The sequence below is a fragment of the Tenrec ecaudatus genome, chromosome 10 (genome assembly GCF_050624435.1).
Source record: "Tenrec ecaudatus isolate mTenEca1 chromosome 10, mTenEca1.hap1, whole genome shotgun sequence".
Taxonomy (NCBI): domain Eukaryota; kingdom Metazoa; phylum Chordata; class Mammalia; order Afrosoricida; family Tenrecidae; genus Tenrec; species Tenrec ecaudatus.
The window spans coordinates 132015044-132033543 of NC_134539.1; the positions used below are offsets into that span (position 1 = coordinate 132015044).

The 18500-nt window shown below is 52.9% G+C and overlaps 1 protein-coding gene across 1 annotated transcript in view; it reads left to right on the forward strand.

Annotated features, from left to right (window-relative positions):
* FAM117A (family with sequence similarity 117 member A) overlaps positions 1–18500 on the forward strand; it is a 48045-nt gene that overhangs the window by 11817 nt on the left and 17728 nt on the right. Inside the window, exon 2 of the mRNA XM_075561649.1 lies at positions 16077–16246. Within this exon, the coding sequence (XP_075417764.1) occupies positions 16077–16246 (170 nt within the window). The remainder of the gene's footprint in view (positions 1–16076; positions 16247–18500) is intronic.

Below are 18500 nucleotides of genomic sequence, written 5' to 3' on the forward strand. Positions count from 1 at the left end.
AGCTTTCCTTTGGAGCACGTTCAGGTAGACGTGCCCCTTGCGATACATCATTTGTACAGCATTGGATGCGATGCACCGTTTGACTGCTGCTTCTGTGCGCATTGGTTGCGGATCCATGTAAAGGGAAATCTCTTCTCCATCAGTCGTGATGTTACTTATTGACCCAGTTGTGAGGAGCTTTGGTCTTGTGAGCGTGGACGTATACTCCGTAGTGGAGGCTGTGGTCTTTGAGCTTCATGTGTAAGAGCTTCACTTTGTCATGTGCACATCTTACGCTGCTAATGACGCTTCATTCCCTTCGTTCTTGGTTGAATGGCTCCCTCTTGGTGTTTGTGCGGCTTCTATGTGAGCAGAATTAAGTATCCTGGGATTCCCATTCTTCATAATGTGATCTGTGGTTTGTCATTGTGCACCCAGTTGGATGCCTTTTCATGGTCAGTAAAACGAAGGCGAACATCTTTCTGATGTTCTCGACTTTCAGCCTAAAGAAAGCTGACATTGGCAGCGTGAACGTGGCTTGGATTTTCATGGATTGCGGCCCAGTGCACAACCATTACGCCACCAGGGCTCCTCTGGCTTGCATTTTTAGCAGTTCCTGTTAATGTGTTGCTGTAACTGTTCATGGTTTATCTTCAGCAACATTTTACTAGTGTGCGATGTTAATGATATTTTTCAATAATTTCTGCATGTTGTTAGATCGCCTTTCACAAACGTGGTGGATCTGTTTCAGTCAGTGGGCCAGGTAGCTGTTTTTCAAATTTCTTGTTACAGATAAGGAAGCTCTTTCAGCTTTGCACCTGTTTCTCAACTCTCTCAGTTGGTATTCCATCAGATCCTCACGCTTTGTTTTCACCACTGCCTTAAGGACAACTTGGACATCTTCTGGTGCCTTGGCTTTTGGTCCTATGCTACCTCTAGAAATGGTTGAACACTGACCCATTCTTTCCAGTACGGTGACTCTGTGCATTCCTTCCATCTTCTTTTCATGCTTCCTGGGCCAGTCAATATTGGGTCCATGAATCCTTCAGTAGTGCAGTACGAGGCTTGAATATTCTACTCACGTCTTTCCACTGGAGAAATGCCGAGCGTGTACTTCCCTTTTGGTTTCCTAACTTCAGGTCATGACACATTTCGTTATAATATTTGACATCTTAAGTCAGAGCCCCCAAAGAAGGGTGACTCTCACCCCTGAGCAGAAAGAGGGTCAGACACTGCCATCCCCCCAGCCCCTTTTCTCTTGCCCAAACCACATGTCGGGCATCTGTCTCTGTTCCTTGAAGGCACTTGAATTAGTCTTCGTCATTTTCACTTACGCATAATCTTCCCCCCAGCTGCCAGAATTTGGTAAGTGAACGAGTCGTGCTCGGCTTTTTAACATAGAAGATGCAATCTTCAGAAATGTTTCCCCTTGGTGTGAAATGCCTCGCTGGAGCTACCCTCCCCCGACCGTGGTTACATTGTCATCAAAGGAAGTTGTTCATGGGCTCCGGCCAGGTGTACGAAACAGAGTCACGGACACCTATTTATTAGTGTCCTAACTTGTCTGTTTAGATGGGTTGTCCAGTTATATATGGGCCTCCCCACTATTCTGATTCTCTACTTCCTGGACTTTGCTCTGCCCTGCCCCAACGTCAGTAGCAGGTGGGTGACGACCGGAAACGGGGACAAATTGCAGGAGGATGAGGAAACCACCCTAAGTCTGCTGGATTGTCTGGAATTTAGAGGTCTGTGTTGGAGCTGCGGCCTCTGGTGACCATGACAGTCGAGCCTTTCTTCACCTTCCAGTTCTTAGGGGCCTGGCGAGAAGGCCTTGGTAACTGACGTCTCAGGCTGGGCCAGATTAGTTCTGTTTTTGCTCCAGGAGGATAGTCTTTCTCTCTACCGGACGTAATAAAGGAGATGAAGTAACCATCAAATAGCTCCTGGGATACGAGCAGATAGGAAGCCCCGTCATCTCCCGGGTAGGGTAGGTGGTGCTCCTTGCCCTCCTGGCTCTGAGAACACCTGTGGAGAGGTGTCAGGACCAGCTTCCTCCTGCTGTGAAGCCTTCCGCTGTCCCTGGCTTGCACCGAGGCCAGGAAAAAGGCTCTCCGAGATCTTTCTGGAAGCTCCATTGTGCCTGACTCTTCCAACGAGGCTCACCCTGAAGGCAGTGCCTAACTTGGAGCCCCCTTCATGTACTCTGAGCAGCCGGCAGGAACAGGGCTTCCGAGCAGGGGCTGCCCTGGAGTGGTGCCCAGCCCACAGGGTTTTTCCACAGCCGGGCACAGCACGGGAACTCACCAGTGATTTGAGGTCAGCCTGGAGCCGGTCCAGAATATTGGTGGCCTGATAGGAACCACTGGATGGTACGTAGTGACCTCATAGGCGAAGGTCCCCCTTTGATGTTGGGAACGTGAGGTGACACTTGAGTAAGGAGGTGGAGGTGGAGAAGACTTCCTGCAAGTGGGCCAAGATGCTTCACGGAAATGTTCTTTTTTTATACAGAATTTTATTGGGGAATCTTGCAGCTCTTACAACAACAATCCATACATCAGTTGTATCAAGCGGAAGTTTTCAAGGGTGTGAAGGTGGGGGCAGTGTAACCCTGATAAGGGGTCACACTGCCCAGTCTTACTACTGAGACCCTGAAGCAGGACCTTGAACGGCTTTTTCCTGGTTCTGTCACGGCCGATGAAGTGACCTGGAAATGAACCCAAATTTGTAAAACAGGATACCAGGGCAATCAATGGAACAGGGAAGATGACAGATCAATACTCGCCTGTAACTCACTCTTGAAAAGTGAGCTGTGGGTGCAACCAGGTCTCTTGATAGTTAGACCGGGAAACAGTACTTCCCCACCTCCAGGATGGCAGCCGAGCACCCTGCTCTGAACGTATGTTACTCCCCACCGTCCTGGCAGCGATCCGCTTTCGTGGGTGGGTCAGGGCTTCAGAAGGCTCGCTGCCTCTGCCTCCAGGCTCTGACTCATTGTCTCTCCAGCCCCAGTTACCGTTTGGGAGTGCCCATATTTTCCAAATTCAGCTCTGTTCTGATGTTGCTTTCGGCCACGGTTCAAGCCTGTTCAAAGCTCTTCTCCGAAGCAGAGCAAATTCTGTGGCTGTGACCCTTTGGCCCAGAGGAGAGTCTAGGGCTCCTCTCCTCACGCCCAGAGTTCAAGAGATCAGAGTCAAGGTTAAATGCAGATCCTGCTGAACTCCCACTGAGTGAGGTATGGCTGGTGAGCAAACCTACCTGTGAGGCTCTGATGTCCACTCGGATTACTCTCAGCTTGCTCAGTCGTGGCCAGACTTCTGCTGTGCCTGCTGCTTTTAAGTGCCATTGAGTTGGTTCCAACGCTGTGCACGAGCAAACAAAACCCTACCTGGTCCTGTGTCGTCCTCACAGTTGTTGCAGCTGTGATGTCAGTCCATCTCCTCGACGGCCGTCCCCTCTTCTGCTGCCCTTCCATTTTACCAAGCATGCTGTCCTTCTCCAGGGACTGGTCTCTCCTGAGCACACGTCCAAAGTATGTGAGACAAGTCTCGCAATCCTTGCCTCTAAGGAGCATGCTGGCGGTACTTCTTCCAAGACACATCTGTTTGTCCTGTTAGCAGTCCATGGTTACTTTCAGTATTTATCTCCAGCACCACCATTCAAATGCATAGATTTTTTTTCTTTAGTCATTTTTTATTCATTGTCCAACTTTCACACGCCTGTGGGGCAATTGACATTGTACCACAGGGTCAGGTACACCTGAATCCTCAAAGTAACATCTTTGCATTTCAATATGCGTAACTAGGTTTTGTGCGGCAGATTTACCTAATGCATCTCATCTTGCTGTGGCCGACCACAGGTCAATTGAGCTCCATTTACAGGGGGAAGAAAGGAGCCTAGTGAAGAAAGGAGCCTAGTGACACAGTGGTTAAAGCACTCAGCTGCTCCCGGAAAGGTCAGCAGTTCCAGCCCACCAGGCCCTCCAAGGGAGAAGGATGTCTGTCTGGTTCCCTAAAGATTTACAACCTGGCGATGGTGGCGGCAGTTGTACCATTACACTTGATCTAATTGAGTTATGGATTGTTACACTGTAAGAGCTCCCAATAGAATGAGTAAAAAGAAAAATTCACAACCTTGGAAACCCCCAAGGGTAGTTGTTCTCTCTCCTGGGGGCCATGAGTCAGAATCGATTAATGACAGTCTTGTCTTAGCCCAGGTGATAATTGGCTTTCAGTTTAGTGGGATTGATCAGGAACTCCATTCTGACTCTTAACCTGCCCTATAGGTTTCCAAGGCCCTAGCTCAGTGGTTCTCCACCTTCCTCATGCTGAGACCTTTCACACAGTTCCTCATGTGGTGGTGACCCCCAAACCATAACATGATTTTCGTTGCTCCTTCATCACTGTAGGTTTACTACTGTCATGAATGAGGCGACTTCTGTGAAAGGGTCATTCGACCCCCAAAGGGGTCGCGACACACAGGTTGAGAACCGTTGCCCTAAATCCTCAAGGAAGAAGCCCACTGTATCGCTCTTGGTTCTTCAGAGCAGCTGGGGGGCTCAAGCTGCTCATTTTTTGGCTCGCCACTGAAGGTAACACGTGACCAGGATCAGCAAGCGGCATGAGGAAACGAGCCCTGTCCTCAAGAGAGCCTCTTAGCCGTGTCGGTGACCGTGTCTCTGGTTCTTTGTCTCAGCCATGCAGCTCCTTGGCCTCTGTCCCGCTCAGACTGGTGTAAAACAGCTCCTTTTGTGCTGGTCAAGGTCTAAAGGGCGCTCTAAGGGGCAAACTTAGCCTCCTGCTGGGAGGCCCGGCTGGGAAGCCCACTGTTCTGCCGTGTGGCCTTTCGGTGCTGCAGCCTCTGGCGGCCCTGCTGCCACTTCAGGCAAGGATCTTGCACGTGGCTGCTAGGGGCTCTACTTTCCGGATGGTCATGGGTTTGCCCCGTTCCTGCTGCTGAGAATGGTGCCCTTTTATACCTCGTGGATTGGCAAAACTGACCAATACCCGTGTTCGAGCCCTCTACCCCGTATTTGCATCAGTCACTGGTTGGGAGTTACAAAGACTGGACAGACAAGTTACACCAAGTTATTACTGTTCACCTCAGAGTCCAGTGCAGTGCCCAAGTGAATTTGTCCAAAGACTGCCCAAGTCCAAAGTCTTAAGTGCTTATAGGTGTGCATACTGCATGAAGAGTGAATTAAATGTTGGTCTATTTCTAGCCCCCCCTTTTGTTTTAGAAAATCTCAAGCCTCCAGAGAATTGGTGGGTACAGCAAACACCCATCCTCTTCATCTAGGGTCATCTCTGTCTGCCCAACTGCCCCTCTGTCTGTCTGCAGGTGTGTCTGGGCTCACCTGTATGAGTAGGCCAGAAGGTAAGGCTCTTGGGGTTCCAGTTCGTACATGCACAGGTTTATTCCGAACAGAACAGGCGTGGCCACGTCTGAGTGGGGAGTGCAGTGGGTGCTGCAGACAAGCTCTCTCCTGGAACGCTTGCTGCACAGGCCTTCAGAGCAAAGGCTCCCAGTGACACAGTGGCTTTGAGGGGATTCCAGGCAGGGAGGTCAGCTCAGAAGGTGATGCTAACAATTTCTTGGGATTCCCAATAGGTAATCCTGAGGGATTGCTTCCAAGACACAGGATGATCTTGGAGGCTTGTTATGAAGAATTCTTTTTGTTTTAACTGAAAAGTATATTTCAGGTGCATAAAAGACTAGGAAAGTTACATTGAAACATCCCCTCCACCTCACCCCCTCAATCATAGCAAGGCCCTTTCCCCTTTCTTCCCCGGGGAACAGGGCTTTCTAATGAGGATTCATTAGGAAACCTTACCCCATGCGCCCTACAGCCCTGATCTTGCCCCATTAGACGCCTTTTGTCCCCCAAATTCAATATTTAAAAGGAACAGGAGGCCTTCGAGGATGCCCCAAACTGCCGTTTTTACACGGTCTAGATCTCAGAGCACAGCATTCTCCAGGGACGGGTTGGAAGATGGACACCGGCTTCAGATGCCGTGGAGACCCAGGTGGAAGCTGTTGTGAGCAACAGTAGCTGCACATTTTGGTGTGTCTGTTTGAAAAATGTTAAGGGTTTTGCAGCAAGACCTGTTGACTTTCTGGGTTCCCTATTTGAGAGCAAGTTGCTCTCGAGATGCTGCTGCACCATCACAGTATGACTGCTCCCTTGGGAAATCCCATGCCATCATTAGCCGGCCCGCCGTGGACTCTTCCCGGTGATAGCTTTTGTTTTGAATCTCGGGTCCAGTCCAGAGTTTCTCCCGTTGAATATCATGATGTCGTTTTAGTCTCTTGCCTGAGAACACTCCCTACCTTCATCGTTCTCATGAAAAAGTCTGCCCTTTTGAACAATGTCTGTCCGCGGTCTCCTAGCGGGGTGCTTTCTCACCGTGCTGCTGCCCCCAGTGCTTCCTAAAAGGGACCCGGGAAGTCCGGGGGGCCGGTTCCATTCGGGTTAAACACCTTGTGAAGAACTTTTCATGGTGCTATTGTACGAGGCCCCAATAGGGTGATTTCAAAAAGAAAAGGGAAGAAATACAGAACATTTCATGGGTGACCTTGTGTGTACTTCATCATATTAGGGTGTGTCAGAAAGTTCACGAACAAATTCCGTTTCCTTTTCGTTCCGTTTGCCCGTGAACTTTGTGAGGCTGCTTCATCTTGCTCAAGAAGGCACACGGTGGTAGGCCACTCGTTGCTAAACCACCAGATTCCCATGGTCGATGCACGTTATTCATCCTTTTCAAAAAGTCTCCTGTGGACTGCTGGAGATTGCCCAGCCACTGCTAGCGTTAGCTCCCACTGGCCACTCTTCCTGATGTGACATGCTTTGGAGGGCACGTGAAACCTGTTCTGAACTCCCATTGACGGTGGGGGGCAACGACGTGAGCAGCTCAGACAGGAAATAAGGAAATTATTTTTCTTAGGGGATTTGGAATCATAGGGCCATCAAGGTCTGTCCAAGTGTGTAGTAGGAGAGGGCTGCCAAAAATCCATTAAAAAATGGGCTTAAAAGTTAGTGAAATTTTTCCTTGAAGTGTTTGAACCCCTCCTTGTGGTTTGTGCGACTCAGGCAGCTATTAAATTTCACTGTCCATAGGTGCACTAGCCATCCGCCATCTGCTTGAGACCAGGAAGAAGGCAGGCTGAAGCTAAAAAGCAATCATAATTTGTTCATAAAGCAGAAATTATTGTGATCATTTGAAAGTTTTCCTATTCTTTCACTCACCTCCCTAAGAAAAGAGCCCTTATTTTTCAATCCCCCGCCTCCCCCTGCCTTTCTCCCCCCCTCCCTCCCCCCCGCCTTTCTTCCCACCTCCCCCCCCCCCCATTGTTTGAGCCAAATGTCTGAGGAGTAGCAATGTTCCAGGGATCCAGGTATGTCATCCTGGTTCCTGACAAAGGGAGGCGTGACCTCTGGCCCAGTGCCGGAACCAAGGCAGCCAGGCCACCATGGCATCGTTGAGCCTGACAGGGAAGCACAGGCATTGGAAATAAGCTGTTGAAAGTCTCCAGTTTGGAGGTGACAAGGCCTAGGTTCAGTTCTGTGACCTTGGAGAAGTCAGGTGATCTCTTGATGTGGGTGATATGTACCCCTATCTCCAACGCCTCGGCAGCTCTGTGCTCTCTTCCACTGGAGAATCCCCAAGGGTGTGAGCACCATCACGTTCGGAATAGACGGGAGAGTACAGCTTCAATCACAGTTTTCCCCTGGGGACTTGAGCCCAATCTCCTGTGCTTCCTGGGCCTCTGATCTGAAGACTCCCGAGGGGCAGACGGGGTGTTGTGAGGGCTCCTTCAGTTGGTGGGAATCAGGTGGCTGTGAGATGAGATGCTGTCGAAGGGCTGCGCCTGCCCCCTTGAGTGTACAGACCACCCGTCAGAAGAGGGAACCGCGCTCCCCGCCATGAGTGTTCTCTGGCTTGGGTTTTGTTTTCTCAGGAAAGTGGGGCTAAGCTGCGTGGCTGTGTCAGCCTTCCTCGCAAAGGGCAGGTAGGCCCCCAAGGCCAGCATGCTCCAATCAGGGGTTCGTCATGTTTGGTTTTAAGAATGTTGAAATCCTACAGCGCTCTTCTTCAGAGAATTCAGATCAAAGTTGAAGAGTTCACACGACTTCCTCTTCTTCGAACTGCAGCTTCTTGAGAGTTGAACAAATGTGAGTTACTCTTCATTCTGCTCTTGGCACGCCCGCCCGCGCACGCACGCATGTCCTCAATGGAGCCATCTTTTTCCCTCTCTGCTGATACAAAGAGCTAGCATAGCCCTTGTCCCCCCACTCCCCCAGTCCCACACACACCATGCCGCCTCCAGATGGGGCGCTCCTGGTACTCCACTCCAGCTGCTTACAGATGTGGTCTGTTTCCTGGAGAGCCAGCCAGCCAGCCGGCAATGCACTGAAGGCCTGGCTGAGAAGTCTTTCCTGTGTGTACAAAGACCAGTGCTCTTTTTGCCCTCTGAGAAAGCAAGAGGGAGACGTGGTGTTCGTCTCTTCCCTCCCCTTTTGCAAAAAACGGTCTCTCTCCACTTGTTTCTCCCTGTCCCGGCCAGAACCAGCTCTCATCCAGTGTGCGGAGACGTTGTCAGAGCCCCAGGCTGAGATTTCCCAGCTGGAGTGGACGCGGTCTTCCTTGGACTTTCCCAGGAAGGGCTTCTTGTACAGTCACTTCCAGCGATTTCGGTTTGACCCACAACTTCCCTCCCAAACCCACGTGCCCCTGAGCTGTCCGGCACTGGACCACAGAGAGCCCGGCAGACGGCCTGCTCGGGTCCGTCCCAGCTCATGTACCGAAACAGCAAACCAGCCCTGACGCTCCTGTGAGGACTTCTCACTGCAGAGCTGGTAGGGGAAATGTTCAGAAACTCCCAGCCCCCCGTTTGACTTTGTCCTTCTCCAAAGAGGAACACTTGCCCCCTGCCCCCCAAAGGGCTGCATCACAGCCAGAGGACAGGCTCGGGCAGGGCCAGCTTGCTTTGTGTCCAACCAAACTGCCCTGCCCCTGCCTGCCTGATGACCCTTCCTGACTTCTCCTCCAGCCCGCTCCCGACCACACGTCGCAAAACGAGGGCCACATCCTGTCTCTTTGGGCTCCAGCTCTGATTTCCTTTTTCTGTGTGTTTGGAAGGCACACGGGTACGGGTGGTGCGAGGGCCTGTCTCTGACCCGGCTGTAAAGGCCCTGTGAAGCAGCCAGATCCCCAAGGGGTAGGGCATGGTGAAGCCAGCTGACCAGCTCTCCAGTCAGTGTCAGGACAGCAGGGCCAGACACTGTGACCAGTTGTGACCTATGATGCACAGATCCGGCTTTCAGGTCACTGAGGGAAACGTGTCTATCGGTTGGGTGTTTGAAGAGGGGAAACGTTCCCGGGATGAAGCATGAAATTCATTGACTGAAATAAGCAGGTCAGGGAGTATTCTAGTGTGATCTCATGTTATTAAAAAATGCCGATGTGTGCGTGGAGGGAGCAGGCAGGGCGGTCTCCCAGTAGGGGTGCATCAGTTTCCAGTGTTTGCTCATCTCTGTTTTCTAATTTCTTCCAGTATATGTACAGCTTCTGTTAACAAGAGTCCGTTTTTTAAGAGGGGAGCCCGGGAAACACTGCTTCATAACCGGGCAGCAGGAGACAGCAGCTCACAACTTGTTTGTTGACAAGGTCGCTGTTGGGTTTGTGCACCATATGTGGGGGACCTCACTGGCCATCTCTCCAATTCTTTCTGGAGTCCTTGGGGTTTTAGGCTCTCGGGGCCTTGTCCGAGGAGCCCTGGTGACATGCTGGGTTTGAATCCACCTAGGGAGAAAGACGAGGCTTTTCCGGTAAAGATTTACAGTCTCAGAAACCCACAGGGGAGGTTCTGCCTGCTCGACAGGGTCACTGTGGGTCATAATCCACTCGACGGCAGGGAGTTTGGTTTAGCGTTTGGAGCTCTAGTGGGGCTGTCGGGTAAGTGTTGGACTGCTAACTGCAAGGTTGGTGGTTCAAACACACTAGCCGCTCCTCAGAAGAAAGACGAGGCTGTCTGCCCTTATAAAGGTCTGCAGCCCAGAAGTCGTACAGAGGGTCAGTGTGATTCGGAATAGACTCAACCGTAGTGGGTTTAGGTCCAACGCTAACGGAAGCTGAGTAGAAACGACTTTGTCTTTCTACCCCAGCCTCCTCCCACATTTGCTCCGAAGCTAGTGAAATAGATGAAATGGCCTCCCAGATGCTCAACCGGAGCCCACTGGCCAGGGCTGGGTCCTCCCAGTAAGTGGCAAAGTCTCCACCCCACACCCTCTCCGGCCCAGTGGAACAGCCACAAAGCGCCTCACTTCCGGCCTCAGCTGCTGCCTTCCTCTTCCCCCGGGCCCCCTGGCAGCTCTGCTGAGCTACCACCTGCTCCTTTGGGTGTCTGTGGCGAGGGCCTGTCGGTTTGGTCAGGACTGGGCACTGAGGGCTCTGAGTGCCTCTCCAGCAGCAGCAGCAGCAGCAGCAGCAGCGTGTCACCGCTGTGTCCCAGATGCTGCCTCAGGGTGTGTGCAGGACTCCGTCCGGGGGACCCTCCTGACTGTGGCTCACAATCTTGTCTATTGTGGATGTCCTTCCCCACCCCCACCCCCGTTGCAGGTCCCCCAGCAGGCAGACACTTGCCCTCAGGCCCTCTCCCCAAAGCCATCCAAGTCAGTAGTTGGGGGACAGGGCCAAGTGGCTCAAGAAGATAGCACCTAAGGCTTCTTATCTCCCGTGTGTGCTCTCCCCTGCCATCATCCGCCGTTGCCCCAGCAGGCCAGCATCCGCCACTGCTCAGCTGCACGGGGACTCGGCCTGGCTCCTAGCCAGTGGGGTGAGCCAGGTGGTTGGGCTGCAGGAGCTGCTGCGTGTGATGGGCCAATAGTACCCCCCACGGCTGTCAACAGGACACTCCACCCTCCCCAGTCCAGGGCCGATGCCCCACAGCCTGCCGCTTTGTCATGGCCTGACACCATGGGGCCTCCTCTTCCTTGATGGGGGAGCTGTTTGTCACCCCCCACCCCCACTCCCCAAATCTGAGAGCTTTATTTTCCAGAAATGAAACCAATTCATCTTCCAACCACAAGCAACAGATATGACTGGCCAAGGCTGCCTTTAACCATAATCACACCGTGGCAGGGCCCGGTCCAGGCTCTGGAGCTTTCCAGTCAGCCCGGGAGGGAGGGAGGGACCAGAGGACTCGCACCACCCTGATTTCAATTCTCCTCCCTTGGGACGTTTCGGGGGAAAGCTTTCCATTGAAGTAGGCCTTCCTGGGTTGCTTCCAGTTGGCGTGCCGGCCTGGAGCTGAACGTGGCCAGGCTTCTGACCTGACGGGATTAGCCGGTCACTCGGAGAGGGGACAGCTTTGACAGTGCACAGGAGTGTGACATCTCTGGGCTGAGGTCCCCCTTCCCAGGGACTGGGAGAGCATATGCTGGCTGAGAAGGTGGCTAGAACCTACTCCAGGTGGTCTCCTGGCTCCCTCGACCCCCCTCCCGCCATCCTAAGGGGCAGTGATTGGGGAGCTGTTGAGGTAAGTGGCATACCTTGGTTTGAGATAATCATTTCAAGCTCTCCAGGGCTATTGGGTGTAATGGAGATGGAATTTGGGGTGAGAGCAGACCCCCTGGGGCTGTGGCGCTGGCAGCAGTGGGCCCCCAGTGAGGACTTCCCACAGATCCACCCAGGCCACACGTCCCTCCTTCCCCTTAGTGGTCCAGCCTGCAGCCCCTCCGCTTTGGGTTCTGTGGTCTTGGGGGAAGGGAATGGGCTTGGCATCTTGCTTTAGGACTTCATCATTTTTGGGTGCCCACATTCGCAGGTGCTCTCCAAACCATTTTGGGGGGATGCTTGAAATAAGTGTGGTTTTTCTTTTCCTATTAAAATCTTTTTTTTAAATTCCCCCTCCCCACCCCTCTCATTTCCTAGGCATCATGGAAGCATGATCTTTTAATCTCAAAGGGCCAAGACGTGCCGAGAATGTCGGGCTTAAAGAGGGGGTGGAGTCATGCTCTCAGATGGTGCTTCTGGGGCTAGTTGAGGTGTGACCCCTGTCGTAGGCTCTCTCGTCATTTATGGGAAAGAAAACTGAGACAAGTCTTCTAATTGGAGTTCCGTGTGTCAGGAAGCCCGCTCCCCCTCACCCCTCCTTCCTGTTGGTTCACTGGGACCACTGATTCTGGTTTGGGAATAGCGCCGGGTCTTGGCCCGCCCTTCTTTTTATGAACATGGAGAAGCAAATGCAGACCCAGTGAGCCTGCAGATCTTAGCATCGCTATGGCCAGAATGTGGACTTGTCCACTTTAAAGGTCCTGGGAGCCCTGCCTCTGAGAGTGGGCTGGCTGTGGGAAAGGTGCCGAGGGCTGGTCTATCAGGAGGGCGACGGACACTCACTGCCCCTGGAAGCTAGCAGCTTCCTCTGCCCCGGCACGCAGAAAGCGCCCCGCAGTGCCAAGGCTACCTCATGCCAAGCACAAGGGGCCAGGCCTGCCATTTCCTCTCCTAGGAGCTTCCACCCGCAAGCTGGGGTGCAGATGAAGTCAGAGAGAGATGAGCCACCGCGAGTCCCTGAACGAGGGCCGATGCGGGATGCTTGGACTCAGAGGCAAACCGCCGCTAACCTATTGGGGGGAAACGATTCTGTCATAAGCCCGACTTTCCGTGCTTGAGTTCCTAATCTAGAACACACGGCAGCCCTTCCCAAGCCCGTGGGCTGGTGGTGGGTAGCACCCACGTGTCAGGGTTTTGTGGGGCAGAACCTGCATGTGCTGTTTGAACACATAAAACCCAGCTGATGTCAAGTGGTGACCTGCGTGTGTAGAACGCCTTGCCCCGTCGAGCCTTCAGGCACAGGTGGCGCACCCTTGGAAGAGGCCTACGGGTAGAGTGCACCCTCAGAAAGCCCTGTCAGCACAAGGAGGGGCCCGCGAAGGAAACCGTGTACAGGAGGCAGTGCCGTGACTCAGGCCCCAGGGAACCTTTCTCCCCACCCCTGGCAGCTTCTCAGCCCTGGCACCCCAACCTTCACCCAAAACAGTGACACTGCTGCCCGTGGGGTCGCTAAGAGCATGCCAGTCTTGCTCATCTGTGTCTCACCTGGCCCTTCGGCCACCTGCCATGCACCATGTCTGTACACGTGCTCTCCGGAGCCCCCACCCCTCGGTGGGCCCTGGGCTGCGGAGCATTTCCGTGTCTGGCATGCTCCTGATGTAGGTCTAAAGCTCCCAGAAATACCCAGATTGCTGCGGCCTTTTGATCTGAAATCCAGGTTAGGAAAATGAGTGGTTGAAATGCTGGTGGGAGAGATGAAGTTGGGGCTTGATCCCAGCATGCCTGCCGCTGACCCTCCCGGCCAACAAGATGCGAGGAGAGCGAGAAAGGGAGGGAGGGAAGAGCCCAGAGCCAGCAGACTGGGCCGCGCCTCCAAGGGAAAGAGCAGAGCAGAGAACCAGCCCCACGGGTGTGCGGATGACTGAGGCAGACCAGTTCTCGCCACACTGCTTCCACGGTGTGCGTCGGTGCCGGCCGCGGACCTAGAGGGACCTAGAGGGACCGGGCGTCGGCAAATGGAGGCGCTCAAGCCAGAGGCGGCTCTTTCGGAACGTACATGCGACGGACGTAAAATTAAAGCATTTTGAAGGGTGCTGTTCAGATGGTGATGATTTGCAAAAACCATATTTTAAAATTGTTGTGAGAGATAGGATATTTCTGATCCCAGCTCTAGACCTTGCGGGAGACACAGAGACACGCCAAAGATGGTCCTTGGCCTCCGCTTATTCCCTAGGAGTTGCAAATACCTAGAGTCCCAGGGAGAGGCTGCTGGTAAAACCCAGGAGAGTGCAAGGGACGGAGGAAGGGCTGGAAATGCTGGGACCTCACCCCGTGGCTTCGTGGAGATAGAGCATTGGGCTGGCCCCGAGAGACCGTTGAGTTCAACTCCTCCGTGGGGTTTCAGCTGTGGGTCCGCGCACGAACATGGGGCAGTGGACAGCGGCATCGAGCTGGGCGAGGACGGAGAGAGCTGGACGAGCAAGTGCAAAGTGAAGGAGGTCAGGGGAAGAGCCATGGGGGCTGTTGCCTTTTGACCGTCATTTTGGGAGGAGAGTCTTTGAGTACTGTTGAAGGTAGAAATGCCAAGATTCCTACAAGAAATGTGTTGTCGGTTGATAGTTATTGATTTAGAAAGAACTTTACAGTTACGGCCCACGTGTTTTACCTTAAAACCTGGATGTGCAGAGGCTAGGACATACAAGGAGCTCGTATTAACTATGATGCATACCTGCCCGTTCACCTGTCGATGATCTTTTTACCTGCAGTTCTCCGACGCTCCTGCTGTGTGCTTCAGCAGGGTACATCTGGCGGTGACCAAAGTTGAGGGTAGAGGGGAGCAAACCTGGCTGCGATGGTTAAGGATATGTGTCAGCTTGGCTGGGCCACGATTCTCAGTGGCTTGGCAGTTCTGTGAGAGAAAGTTTGGCAGATTGTAAATGGCGTAATCATCCTGTATTCTGTGGTTTGACATAGTCTCCCTCCATTTTCACACAAAACCAATGTTCATGTAACGACCTGGTCTTTGGAGTCAGCCGAACCCTGTGGATCCATGAGGCGTGGTTGTGTACTTGATGCTGTGCACATGTGGAGCAAGAAGGGCTTCCAACAAGTCCTTGGAAAACTGGAATGGGAAGAGAATGTCATTTCCCATGGCACTTTGTGCAGCCCCCTAAGATACATCATTTTAACTTTGGTTATCTCCACTTGTTGAGATTTCAGTTTTTATTTTTTAAATTTTGTTTCTAGGGGGCTTCCAAAAGTTCATAGAAAAGTGGATAATGAAATTTTCTCACAAATGTTTTTGAAGCCTCTTGTATTTTCTGACATGTCTGTAGTTTACACTGACTGCTTTTGCCATTCGAAGATCTTTTAAAATGCGTTTTACATGAGCATGTAGCGTGCGATGGCTGGGGGCAATGACCCAGAGATATGCTAATGAGTCGATAAACCGGAGAGTGAAAGTTGGTCGTGAGGTGACATTTATGATTTGGGGGTGGAGGTGGAGCAGAAGCTCTCCAAGTACTCCAATAATATGGGCATGGCTAAGTAAACGACTATATACCGATGTGGCGGGCTGAATAGCACATAGTTGTTAAAAATGACAGCTATTAGATTGCTGATACTTGGAAATAGATAAGAGAGATGGGCAGAACCCAATATAATACATTTCATCTTAATTCCAACTATGCTCCAAGAAACAAAAACTCACCACCATCCAGGGGATTCTGACTCAGTGGCTCCAGGTCAGGGTAGACCTGCCCCTGTGGGTTTCCGAGACCAACTAGTCACAGGACTAGAAAGCCTGGTCTTTCGCCTGTGGAGCTGCTAGTGGTTTTGAGCTGCTGACCTGTGCCTGGTTAACAGCCCAATTTGTAACCACTGTGCTGCCGGGGCAGCCATGCCAACTTTTACCTCCTCCCAGAAAGCTTTCACCACAGGAGACATAACGTGAGTGGATTTATGAATATTTTTGTCTCATTTGGATAGACGTCTGAGACAAGGAATGAACCAAGAGACTTGGGTGTTTTTCTCAAGTAGACACCTCAGTCCCAGATATTTGAGAGGAGTCGTATTCTCTTAGTGTCAGCCACCTAGGTTTCTGGAAGTAGGTGTGCGCATTCTTCTGTGACCTAGGTTGAATTTGTGTAGCGCAGAGACGGCCTGCAGTGGCTGCTGGGAAGGAAGAAGGTCAGGAGATAAGGACTTGGTTCCCTCTGAGCCCCTCTTCAGAGACAGGAAATAGGCCTGCTCACAGGAAGCTCAGCACGGAGGCCTGGGAGCTCCCAGCCTCTTAGGAGCAGGAAAAAATGCGAGGACGTGAATCAAGTCAAAGCCAAGTTCAATGTGGAATGTCAGTGGTTCCCAGTGATAGAACTAGCCGGCCAATTCTCCCATGTTTTGTGGGCCTCTTTGGAGCCTCTTCGCAGGGCGGTGGCTTTGTGCGAGGACGTGACAGTCAGGCAAAGCCCCCTGGTGAGCGGAGATGGTTGCTCATCTCCTTTCTCCATGCTTACATGAGGGTGTGCGGGCTGTGTTCTCTTCCAGCCAGCGTCCCGTGTTCGGTGGCCCCAGAAAAGTCAGTATGTAGGCCTCAGCCACCCCAGGTCCGACGCACATTCTCCCTGGACACCATCCTCAGCTCCTACCTTCTGGGCCAGTGGCCACGCGATGCCGATGGGGCCTTCACCTGCTGTACCAATGACAAGGCCACCCAGGTAACAAAGCTCTCTGCTATTGGGGTAAGGGAGAAGGATGGGGCGGGAGGTCTAGCTGAGGAGGCCTGTGGTCTACTTGCCAGCGTTTCATCATGGAAACGATGTGCCCCGGAGAGTACTCACCACCCACACATGCCAGCTCGTTTTTACAGGTAACCGTACGCAAAAAGGAACTTGAATCCCACCTGACTGGTGGGAGAAAGACCTCAACTGAGGTCTGTGTTTGCGTGTTTGTTTCATGTTGGTTTTGAGTGGTCACGTGTGGGTAATGGAAGATGGATGGGAATTTATTCTCGGTTGAAACCGGGGCCAGCAATGCACTGTGTTTGCGTTCCCTGGGCCCCTGGGAGTGGGCCAGCGCGGCCCCGCTGGGGTGGAGCCCTATGGGAGCAAAAGGAGTGGCAGCGTGGTGAGCGCCAGCGTGCAGCTGCTTCTGTGGGGTCTCTGACAGCCCAGGGTCCTCTAGTCCTTGCCTTCTCGCCCAGCAGTTCTCCACCCGTGGGTCGCGACACCCGCCCCCTTTCACAGGGCTCGCCCAATTCATAACAGCAGCATAATGACAGTGATGAAGGGGCATCAAAAATCATGTTATGGTTGGGGGTCACCACCACATGAGGAACTGTCTGAAAGGGTCGCGGCCTGAGGAAGACAGAACCGTTGTTCTAATCCGTCTTCTCAGGAAGAAACTTGGCTCTAGAAGCTGTCCTCACACGTCGCACCCGCCTGTGTGTCAGTTTTTTGGGTAAGAATGGGTAATCCGAGCAAGAGACCTTCTCATGCTTGCACGAACTTATACAAAGATATCTCCTCATCTGACCCCGGACGTCAAGCTTCTCAGCAGTGACTTAGGAGCCCAGTCTGAACCCGCTCCTGTTAGAGCGAAGCCAAGGTCCCCAGATGCAGAGAGAACACAGGCGCCGAGCCAGACCTTTGCTCTGGGTGGTCATCAGCCCTCTTACAAAGCCGGTGGAGGGTGCCTGCCCTGCCTACCTGGAGATGGGGGATGACATGGCGGCCAAGTGACGTTACCTGTGGACCAGGGCTCCGCAGCTGGACTCTGACCCTGTTCTTCCCAGTTCAGTGCGACCCACTGGAACAGACCCACTGTGTAAAACGTGTGCGGGAATGATGACTGGACTGGGAAAAGGCACGGGTTGAAGCTTTGTTGGAGACCAAAGCCCCCTCTTAGAAACCCAGGACTGGGCGCTGGTTGCATAGCAACCAAATCTCTTGACCATCAGAGTCCGACATGACAGTACCGTGCTCAGAGATGGTGACAGACCTCTCTGCTTTGAATGCATGTGGCTCTTCACACTGCTGGGGACAGTCCCTCCCCCCATTCCAGGCTCCTGAAAGGGTCCATTCTGCCTCAGCCGGTCCCGCTCCAGGGCTGCAACCTGCAATTTGTCCTGTTCCAGTGATCCTTCTGTCTCTTCCGATCCCAGTCTGTCCCGATTTCACTGTATCGGACGTGCCTGAGCTGGTTCCAATCGGTCTGGAGCCCTGCTCGGCACAGCTTGTTTGGCCCAACACGTCGGTTCCTGTCTTTTATTTATTTTTCATGAGAATGTTTTCAAATGTTGTTGCTGAACATGGGAATGCCCAGGACTGTGCTCGGCATGTCCGAGTGAAGAGTAAGGAAGCGAGGAGGGCAGGCTGTGGCCGCTGGGAGCCGATCCAGCCCCACGAAGGCCACTGTTGACCGAGTCCTGGGATCAGTGGGACCAGGAGACTGGCATGCGGAGGAGGGGCCTTCTCATGGGAATTCCCTCTCCTAGAATCCTCAAGAACTGGCCCTTGGAGCTCTGCACACAGAATCAGAAGTGAGAATGCTCTGCAGGAAGCAGAGAGAGTAGGCCTGCTCCCTGGGGCCCTAGGAGAGACGGTGCTCCCCTTCATAGGCCGGGGGTATGCGCTCACCCCTTTCTCTGGAGAGGAGTGCTTCCTTCGGACAACGTGGGTTCAGTCCAGGGAGCGGGGCTTCCTGGAGGAGCAGGGTTTGAGGATACTGGGCTCTTGTAAGCTCAACTGCTCCCCCTTTGCCAGATTGGCCTGTGGCCCATCCATCCCGTCTCTGTCATGTCCTTGACCAGCCTTCCAAGCAGCCTTCATCCCGCTCCTCAGCTCTTCCTCCTCGGCTCTAGGCAGAGCTGGCCCGGAGGTTCCCTAGCCGGGCCTGAAGACACGGGCTCCGGGCTGTGTGCTTTCGCTCAGGCCAGATCCTTTATGTAACAAGTCTGGGCTTCTTGCCATA